Source organism: Peromyscus eremicus, chromosome 16_21 (assembly GCF_949786415.1).
Source record: "Peromyscus eremicus chromosome 16_21, PerEre_H2_v1, whole genome shotgun sequence".
NCBI lineage: Eukaryota > Metazoa > Chordata > Mammalia > Rodentia > Cricetidae > Peromyscus > Peromyscus eremicus.
Window position 1 is genome coordinate 33,955,214 of NC_081432.1, and position 10,600 is coordinate 33,965,813.

General features: G+C 44.6%; 1 protein-coding gene across 1 annotated transcript; it reads right to left on the reverse strand.

The window, feature by feature from the left end:
- Positions 1-4,161: 4,161 nt before the first annotated feature.
- Positions 4,162-8,035, reverse strand: Npas2 (neuronal PAS domain protein 2). The gene is made up of 2 exons (XM_059282060.1): positions 7,442-8,035; positions 4,162-5,571 (listed from the first exon to the last, which is right to left on the reverse strand). Exons 1-2 carry the CDS (start codon positions 7,628-7,630, stop codon positions 5,395-5,397), a joined length of 366 nt encoding a protein of 121 aa, XP_059138043.1. The 5' UTR covers positions 7,631-8,035; the 3' UTR covers positions 4,162-5,394.
- Positions 8,036-10,600: the final 2,565 nt, after the last annotated feature.

Genomic DNA, 10,600 nt, shown 5'->3' on the forward strand with positions numbered 1-10,600 from the left:
AGTGGACCAGAAAAGAAAGGCATAGACAGCATTTGAAATGAAAAGCAGTAGTTCGAGTAACTTTATGTGAGATGGTAGTTTAGGAGAAAGACAATATTAGATAAGAATTACATTACATTAAAAAGCTAAAATATCACACAATGTATGATCTATTAAATAGGCAAAATCAGTGTGATTCTGTGACTTTTGTAAGTCTCTTTTTAGCAGTGCACACCCTCAGAGATGTGTCATCGACCATCTTCTTTGCTGTGCAAACATTGTAGTGTGTATATACCTATGTGCTTCAGCCTATTACAAACCTAAGCTGTGGGTTATGTGTCTTCGTCCATGCTGTCCATCAGTGACTGCTGTCATTGAGCATGGCACGGCTGTGTATACTTTCAGCTCTATCCTAACAGAATGAGCCAATGGTAGGAATTGAAGCCACATGATTACCCAATATCGATTCCCAGATTCACTCTAAGCACCAGATTTTAATCTTGAATTTTTTTTCTGGTTTTTCGAGACAGGGTTTCTCTGTGTAGCTTTACGCCTTTCCTGGAACTCACTTGGTAGCCCAGGCTGGCCTGGAAGTCACAGAGATTTGCCTGCCTCTGCCTCCCGAGTGCTGGGACTAAAGGCGTGTGCCACCACCGCCTGGCTCTTGAATTTTTTTTTAAGTAAAAGAATATCAGAAGGGAAGTTGATCCCATACTTTGGGGTGGAGGAAAATAGATAAATAGACCATGCCTCTGATGTTCTAGAGAGAAATCTGGAGTCTGGTTTTGGAAGGGCTTTGCTAACAAAATGAAAGAGAAGACAGCTCCCACTTTGTCAGAATGTGATAACTTGAGCATAGAAATAATAATGGTTAATGAGAAACTCTGAGTTTATAAAAGCCCATGAGCTCATGACTTTGTTCTAAAACATAGGTAACTTATGGAGTCAATAAACCAGACATGCCCATGGCTGATTACAATTCAAAAAGAAAATTTCTTCCCCTACTCCATTTCTAATGAGATCTTCTACAGAAAAACAAAGCTTTTTATCTGCATAATTCTGACCATGAACAACATTTCTCTAGATGATACAAATTAGATATTTTTTTTCAGGATATTAATGGCTGACTTTGAGATCTTCAGGCTACAACATGAACAGAAATTAAAGTAATTTTTATATCACTAAAATTTTACCAGGACGTTTTGGCAAGAGTGCAAAAGTCATGGCTAAGAACTGCTTAATAAGTAGAGCCATAGTGGCATACAACTTTAATCCCAGCACTCAGGAGGTAGAGGCAGGCAGATCTCTGTGAGTTTGAGGCCAGCCTGGTCTACAGAGTGAGTTCCAGGAAAGGTGCAAAAGCTACACAGAGAAACCCTGTCTTGAAAAACCACCAAAAAGAAAAAAAACCCTGCTTAATAGTTGGTTCACACAGCTGGGTGTGATGCTATACACATTTAATCCCAGAAGCAGAGGCAGGCAGATCTCTGTGAGTTCCAGACCAGCCTGGTCTATACAGAGAGTTCCAAACCAGCCTGGTCTATATAGGAAGTTCCAAGCCAGTCAGAGCTACAAAGTGAGATCTTGTCTAGAACAACAATAACAACTTAGCGTGCTGTTTGTACAAGCAACGTTTTAGTTGTTAGACACAGAATACACTATAATTTTAGTTGGTTTGTAATATCTTAAACCAAGTATTCCGAGGTCACACTCAAGCTTGACTCTTGAACCAAGACACTTTATACTTTTCCAGACAGTTAAGGTCATGGTTTTTCTGGAACAAAGATGTGGTTGCAAAATAGCCTTTTAATGAGCAAAGCTAATGAATGAAGAGCTCAGTGATTACAATTCCCATGATGCATGCATTTAGTGGAATATTACACAATAAGAGTTTTTTGAGTTTATCCAAATTCTGAACATGTGTAAAATTCAGGCAGAACGAAATTAAATTAGGAGCACAACATACTCCACCCTCTTTTAATGGCTTCCAGCTAGACAGTCTTAGGATAATGAATAGACTGCGGCCATTAACAATCTTGTTCTACTTAGGAGGCTAACCACCAATTAAAGTATGACTACAATTAAATGATAAATTCTTTTCCAGAAAAACCAGATCTCTAAACCTTAGACAATGTTAAATTAAGAAAAAAAAATAGGTTATTGAGTTCCATCCAAACTTCATGTTTTAAAAACAGGGTTCACTTCAAGTTCTTCAAGAAGTAAATATTCCTCTCTGTGGATGCAAAATATTTTGGCTTTACTACCTACCCCACCCACGCCCTCAGGCGTAGAGTAATCACAGATACATGTATCCAAGATCGGTCCTTTAGCTAGAGAGCCAAAAAGGAACCGGCATCATTTTACAGAAGAGAGCGACCTGTCCTACAGACCTGTCTTAATAACATACCTGCAAGGAACATAGTTCCATGTAGCCAGCATGTTTGGAAAGGGAGAGACCATCTTGGTGGTTCCCAAAGGCACTCAGGTAGTTTTCACAGGCAACTTAGCAATCTGGGGCCCCCATCTGCATGGAGCTATGGGTACAACCTTCTCCAAATGAAGTCAATCCTAGTAACCCCTAGCAACTCCCTAACAACCTTTGGGGATCCCACCCCACTTTGTGGTCAAACATGGAACATGTCCTAGAACTGCAGGCAGTGAGCCAATTCAAACCAGGCTGGTACTCAGTGCACATGCACGAGGCAACCTGTGTCCACCGAGTGAGCTTTCAGGGAAAATCTCCTTACCATTCTGTGCCTATGCGTGATTGGACACACATATGATTCAAAAATTAGATGCATCATGAGAAAGAACATGTTGAGAGAACAAAGAGTTATATAACCCAAGCCCATCAGTGGAAACACAAAATCACCTAAGTCTCATCCTTGTCAACTAACTCCTCCCTCCGCGTGGGCTCACAAAATGAAGCTTTGCAAAGTAACTTAGGGCAATCGTGCTTGGCGCCAGCTGCTCTCTCCTAGCAGTGTGTCTATTCTGTGTATTTACCGTGCTCTTGAATAAGACCCTTGCTAGGTCGCTATTTGTGTGTGCTTCTTCAGCTTTTTATTAACAAGACAACAAGAACCTGGAAGCACTCAGTGTAGACCACTAGAGTACCCTCATGTTAGCGTGCTGGACCTCGTAACTGAGATGGCTGTAGCCGATCAAGACCTCAGACATGCTGCTCTGTGCCTTCTCAATGGTGTGTATGTGTGCACATCTCACACATACCTTGGCACACTTACCTTGTGTGTGTTTAGACATCACTGGTCTAAATGTTGGCAGTGAGAGTCCACAGGATCTGGCCTGATTATGATCGCAAGCAATGAATGACTGCTTTGGTGGGGAATGTCTCCATCGTTTCTATAGGTTTCCAGTGTCCACAAGGTTGAGATGTTCCCAGGAACTTTTCCTTGTTCTCATGTTATCATGTCTGCAGTGAAACTACAGTGAAAATGTGCTTTCCTGTCACGTGCTTTAACCCTTAGGAAAACGGCAGACTCACGCAGCTCAAGAACTCCATTCCAGTACCGGTTATTGTATTGTTTCCACCATACTGTAGTTTGGGTCTTGAATGGCCCCCAAAAGGCCCATGTGTTGAAACTTCGGACCTCAGCTATTGGGTGTGCCACAACCTTTAGCAGGTGGGGCCTAGTGGAATAAATTTCGGTCCCTGGGGGTGTGCCTTTATTGGGACCCTGATCCCTTTCTCTTTCTTTGCTTCCAGCCATCCTGAGGTGAGCATCCTGCTCTGCCATTCACTCACTCCATGATGTTCTATGCCGCCACAGGCCTAAAGTGACAGGGCCAAGTGACCGTGGACTGAAGTCCCTGAGACCTGAGATCATGAGCCCACTTTGGAAAGTTCATCACCTCACTTACTTTATCACAGTAACAGAAAGCTGAACCAAAACTACTTCTAAAGCTTTCAACATCTTGATTTTTTTTTTTCTTGAGACAGGGTTTCTCTGTGTAGCCCTGGTTGTCCTAGAATTCACTTTGTAGACCAGGCTGGCCTTGTGAACTCAGAGATCTGCCTGCCTCTGCCTCCCGAGTGCTGAGAGTAAAGATGTGCACCACCGTGCCTGGCTTCAATATCTTGAAATTAAAAAAAAAAACAAAAACAAATAGTTTTCCAGTAAACTGATGTATGTGTGGATGTATAACAAGGGACAAAGGAAATTGTACAAACTTGTTAATTTATTACAAAATGTTCACTCACAGAAAAACACAAGGAAACCTTTATACTTTCATATTTGGGAATGGAACTGGTGTCTCAGATACAAAATAATTTACACATAATCCGTACAATTTTATTTTTTATAGAAATAGGTCATTATTACAACAGCTGTACAATTCACTACACTTCCTCTTATAATTACATAAAATCTTCTCTTTAGAAACATCTCAACATAACAAAACATACAAAAAAAAAAGCAAAGTGCATTTTGAAAAAGGAAAATCCAATCTTCAGAATCGTCAGGGAAGATCTGTGGAAAGATGCAGCGGCCTCCCCAGGATGGCCAGCACGTGACTGGTTTCCTGGGAGACTGCAGCTGGCCAGGTTGCCCTGCTTGCAGACCCTCTTCCCTCATGGTCTTAGAGGTCTCTAGGGAATTCTGGACTAGCTGTGAGATTGTGCTTTGCTCGGAGTCCACCTTTGTAGTTACAATCAGTGAAGTCAACAGGAATATCCAGTGTTCCGTTTAGGGAGGAAGCTGACGACCAGAAGGGCGTGGTGGCGAAGAGCCTCAACCCACCAGGGTTTAGGTCAAGGGTGTGGATCTGCAGCTTCATTAATAACAGGCTTCGCTATCTGATTGGTGGGCTGTTTTTGTTATTGTGGATTCTTAGGGAAGCCATGAGACCTTATTATTTAAAAAACAAAAACAGAAAGTGCCTAAGTTATTTCCCCTGTGCGCAGCTGTGCAAATTAAAACAAAAACCTCCTTTTAAAAATAATGAAAATAATCTCTTTATTCTCTCTCTCCAAAGACCTCTAACTTAGTCCTTGACTGTAAAGGAAAGACCGTCAAGAGAGTGAAGGCCAGCTAGGGCTTGGGACATGTGTCAGTCGGTAGGGTACCCGGCGCGCTCTCTCCTGGAGGCAGCGAGAGGTACTACCTCTGCAGACAGACCAGGAAACGATGCCCATAATGGGGCGCTTGGTTCCTGTCTGGTATGGCTGTAGCGGATGCCCGAGAACCTCAGGGCAAGGGAATCATGGCCAGTATTCCTGTTCTTTCCCCAGTCTGCCAGTGCCACACTCCAGACACGGTTACCATAGGGAGTTCTGAAATGTATGCGGGGGTGTGTGCCAAAGCCATGTAAACCTTTCTTCCCGTTTTCCCCACGGCCACCCCCTCCTCTTCCATTGGTTAAAGCTGGTTGCGTCTGGACTCCAGTGTCAGGGCACTATCGGGGTGGCTGCTGGAGACCTGAGGACTCGGACAGCCGGCTGACCCTGCGGGAAGGGCGTGGGGGCTGCGGTTGTGCGGGCTGGGTTGCTGCGTAGCCCAGGGTCCCGGGCTGCTGGGAGAAGTTAGAGAGAAGGAGCGAGTCCTGCTGCTCACTGTGCAGAGATGTTGGTGCCTGTAGCAGGAAAAAGGAGAAAAGGGGCTGAGTGGCTGGCCAGTCCCTCCACTCTTCAAGTGACTTCAGTACCCCCAGGTTCTGCAGCAGACGCTATCAGACTCTGGGACTCCCCCTCAGACGGCTAGGCAGTGGTGCATGCATGTGTGCATAATGCGCATGCGTGATGGAGGGAGAGCCAAACTCTCCGACAGCACACTTGTGTGTCAACGCTAGATGGAAAGGGGGAGGGGCTCCTTCTGGGACCGTGGGCTTGGGGCTGAGGCTGCGAGTGAGGTTTCTGAACCAGAGAGAGGCACATGATCTCTGTACGTCCTGTGTGTGTGTGTGTGTGTGTGTGTGTGTGAGTCTGAGCCCACATAGATGGTGGGCAGGGAAGAATCTGCATAGACAGATGTATGCCCCTTAAGTAGGTCCCTCATCCTGTGACTACTTCAAATACTGCCATTTTCCAGAACCTGGAAGGAGACTTCGTGATTGGAAATGCAAAAGCTTCACCCAGTCAGTTCGACTTTGGAAGTTTCACTCTCATTTTCCACTCCTGCCTACAAATAAATGTCCCTCTCCAATAGCCCAGTGCCCCAAAGCCACCTTTGACACTTCCCAGAATACCTATCCATGGCCTTATGCTGGGCTGTCTGTGAAACCCCATCTTTTCATTTCTTCTCCTTCACTCACACTTGATATTTTCTTGATGGTCAGGTTCTGCCAGAGATGCCTCTGAGCCTTCTTCCAGGAAGGCTTCCCTACCAGGCGCGCTCTCTGTACCATCAGAGCCCAAGTGTGTTCTGTGCCAGCCCACCTCCCTGCATGTGCTCTGAGATCCCAAGGCCACCAGGACGGTTGAAGAGCCCTTTACTTCTCTACTTGGTACCTAGAATGCAGCAGGTGTTTGCAAACTACTGCGGCGGCGGAATACACACGGAGACCTTTCCTGTTCTCACATCCGAGCCTGTCTCTCGGCCTCATTGTTTCCCATGCCAGATTACTTCCCTATCCCGAGAGCTGACAAGATCCACAAAGTCAGAGTTGACACCCACTATCACTGTGGGTACAGCCAGGGAGATTTGAAAATTATACCGCAGCTGGCTTAACAGCTTTGGAATCAAAGGACATCCCAGATCTTTAAGGATGTTGTCTCTCTCCATCTCTATCTCACTCTTCTCAAGATGTCTCAGCCTCTGCATGTTGTCTTTTGGCCTCAAAGATGCCAAGCAGAGCAAGTGGGTGGTCCTTATTAGGGGAAGTCCCACCAGGCAGGGTGAAGGATGAGTTGAGCTAGGGGGGGTGCTCTGGACATGTGTGAGGAGAAGATGGAGCCCTTGAGAGCCCCAGAAGGGACATTGCTCCTATTGAAGCCCCAGGCCAGCCACTCTTCCTTCTCTGGTGTGCTTGATACTTGCTTGATAGTACTTCTTACTTTCTGGATAGTGTCTATGTGAAATGTGCCTCCAGTTTTCATGCCCAAACTTTATTTTACACATTAACATATTTACTAAAGCAGTTTGATGGATCTTTAACTAAATGTGTTTTAATTTTATACTTTTATGCACTAAAAAGTTTGATAAAAACTGTCATTAATTTTTGACCTTTTTTTGTAAAAATATTAGCATATCAAGATGCAAAACTGATAAAAAATTACCTTTAAATACATATTTTCAGCATACCACCATACTGTTAACAGCATACTGTTAACCTATTCTTACTTTTCATACTGTACATTAAGCATTCAAATTAAGCAAATATGAAGGTTTTTGAGGTTGTTCTCTCTACTAGTGAAGAAGAAAAAACCTATAAAAGTTGAGTGTGGAACTCAGCCTCTGCTCACCAAGCTCACTGGTGTCTCCCTCGGGCCGTGGTGCTCACCTACCTGCAGGTAGTGTGGGGGCTGCTGCTGAGCCTGTGCTGGCTGCAGCGGTGCTGGCTGGGATGTGGGGAAGCTGGGATGGAGCACCGCCTGGCCCATCAGCAGGACAGGGGTGGAGGCACTGCTGCCGGCAGGGAGCGCGTCTGGACTTGGAAACATGACCTGGCTCTGTGCGTACCTGTTTAGTTTCATGTAGGACAAACAAAGCAAAAGAAAGAGACACTTGACACGGTACTAAAAACACCAACTACAGAGACTGGAGAGATGGGTCAGTGGTTAAGAGTGCTGGCTGCTTTGCCAGAGGACCTGGGTTTGGTTCCCAGCACTCATATGGTGATTCACAACCACCTGCTACTCCAGTTCCAGGGAATCTGAACCCCCTTTACCTTCTACACATACTACATGCATGTGGTGCATAGATAAACATGCAGGCAAAATACCCATATAATAAAATAAATAAATAAATCTTTAAAAAAACCTTACTGACAATGATAGAAAAAAGTGAGTCAAGAAACTTAGACATCAAAGGGTACTGTCCATCCACAGAGAAGTAATTCAGGGTATGGGAGAAAAATCTCTGCCCATCATATGTCTGACAAGGGATTGATATTCAGGATATATAAAAGAATACCTACAGCTATACCATCAACGTCCTATTAATACCCAAAGAACCCAAACAAAGTAAGGAAAAATGGCTTGAGCATCCAATGAAAAAATACAAAGGCTGATAAGCATATGAAAAGATACACATTGTAACTAACCAATAGGAGGAAGCCAATCAAAACAGACATGAGCTATCAATTCACACCATTATGATGAAGCTATACATACATACATGTATAAATTTTGGCATATACTATCAGATGAGTAAACCTTGAAGACATTGTATCTGTGTGTATGTACATGTACGAGAAGGAAAAACAAAACAAAACCCTAGTTAGTAAGGATGTGTGATGTTGGTGAGAATGGAAAATGGTACAGCTATTCTGGAAATCATTTTAGAGATTCCTCAAAAAATGAAACATGGGATTTTTGGGTAAGATGGCAAACTAAGAGCTGCCTCCTTGTGACTTGGTGAGGGAGAAGAGTCAGAACAAGAAAAAATAGGCTTTCTCTCCAAAGAGAGAAACTCATAGGCAGTGGAGGAACAGCTGGAAAGTGTGGAGAAAGGCGATTCATCCAGAGTTACGCCCAGCTGAAACAGCTCCAGCTGTGTGGCTCTGAGGTAGACCAGAAGTCTCATCCCAAAGTTGATGATGTAGGCAGCTGAAAAGCGACTGGAACACTACCCTCAGGACGAGCCCACAGCTCTCACAAGCCCTGGTCCAGTTACAGGTATTGGTGAGACTGGTTCCTCCAATGGACAATCCTGCAGTGGGAGGACTTCCATCTTGCCATTCTGTATGACTCAGAGAGCAGTGGCTGGGTCCCATTTGAGAGGGAACTTACTGCTTAAAACTGAGGTAATCCTGGAGGCGCCCTCAAATGGGGGAAATCCATGAGTCAGGGAGCCTGATTTAACCCTCTACAGTCCCAGGGCCAGAGAGATATCTGGAAGGCAGTTACAGAGAATGAGAGAGGCTGGATGCTGACGAGCTGAAAAGAGCAGATGGTCAGAGACTCGCCTCAGGCAGTGAGGAGCACAGAGCAGCCCTGCACTCTTGGGCCAGAAGCATACCTTATCTACCAAGAACATCCCTGGGATGAAGAACAGAACACAAATGGACCAGTCTCTAGAGCTGCCTGTCTGCTGTTCACTGCTGTAGAATCCAAGAACTCTGAGGCTCCACTGGGTTATCTGACATCTACAGCGGCATCCTTCCAGCTGGATGACCAGTACATAAGGCTACTAAAAAGTACAGACCGGCAGGATGCCGCTGTAGATGTCAGATAGCCCAGTGGAGCCTCAGAGTTCTCGGCCTGGGAGGAAGGGACTGGACCTACCTGGACTGAGTCTACCAGGTTGATCTCAGTCTGCGGGGAAGGCTTTGCCCTGGAGGAGATGGGAATGGGGGGCGGGCTGGGGGAAAGGTGAGGGGGGCGGGAGGGGGGAGAACAAGGGAATTCGTGGCTGATATGTAGAACTGAATTGTATTGCAAAATAAAAATTAAAAATAAATAAATAAAAAAAATAAAGAAAGTACAGACTGGTCCTTCACTTGTACAGCTCTCAGGGCTGTGGCTGCTTTCCTAGTTCTTAATGTACTTGGGAGACTCCTCCCCAATAGAACAGTAGCCCACCCAGAGAGGTACAGCCTGGAAAAATCTTGGGAGGGTGCAAAGTGAAGTGTGGACAGCAGAGAGTGCTCCCCACACAAAGAAGAGAAGTCACTTAAGTGAACCGGTTCTTATTTAGTTACCTTCTTACATTTTACTTTTGTCTTTAAACTTTCTCATTATTGAGAATTAACTTTTCCTTTATTTTAAAAATAATTTCTCTTCCCCGCTCAATATCTTCCTCCACTTCTCTCTGGTTTATCTTCTTTATTTAGCTGTCACTGCTCTCGACTTTCTCCTCACCCCTGTTTCCTTTTGCCTCTTTCATTTACAGTTTCCACATTTGCCTTAAGTCACTTTTAACTTCAGAAAACACTCTATCTTAGTTTTGTGAATTTTTCTGTTTCAAGATGTGTGGAGATATATTAGTGGGATCAACTAATTTTAAATGTCCTTTTATACTGTCTATAGTCTGGTGATATTGCTATTCCAGTAGTATTTTCTCCTCTCTAAGTAGTAAAAGGATTGAATCCTTAGAAGTAAGCTTCCTGGGGCCAGAGAGATGAAAGCCTGCTGGTTTTTTTCCAGAGGACCGAAATTCAGTTCCCAGCACCCACATCTGGGAGTTTAGCTGCCTGAGACTCTGGCTTCATGGAATGCAAGACCTCTTCTGGCCCCTGTAGTCATCTGCACAAATATAGTGTGTGCATGTGCACACATACACAAAGTGTTTTAAAAAATGTAGGGAGCCTGGAGAGATGGATCAGCGATTAAGAGCACTGCCTGCTCTTCCAGAGGACCTGGGTTTAGTTTCCAGCACCTACATGTTGCCTCACAACCATCTATAACTCCAGTTCCACGGGACCTGACTCCCTCTTCTGGCTTCCCCAGGCACCAGACACAAACACGGTTCACAGATATACACGCAGATAGAACCCGCATACA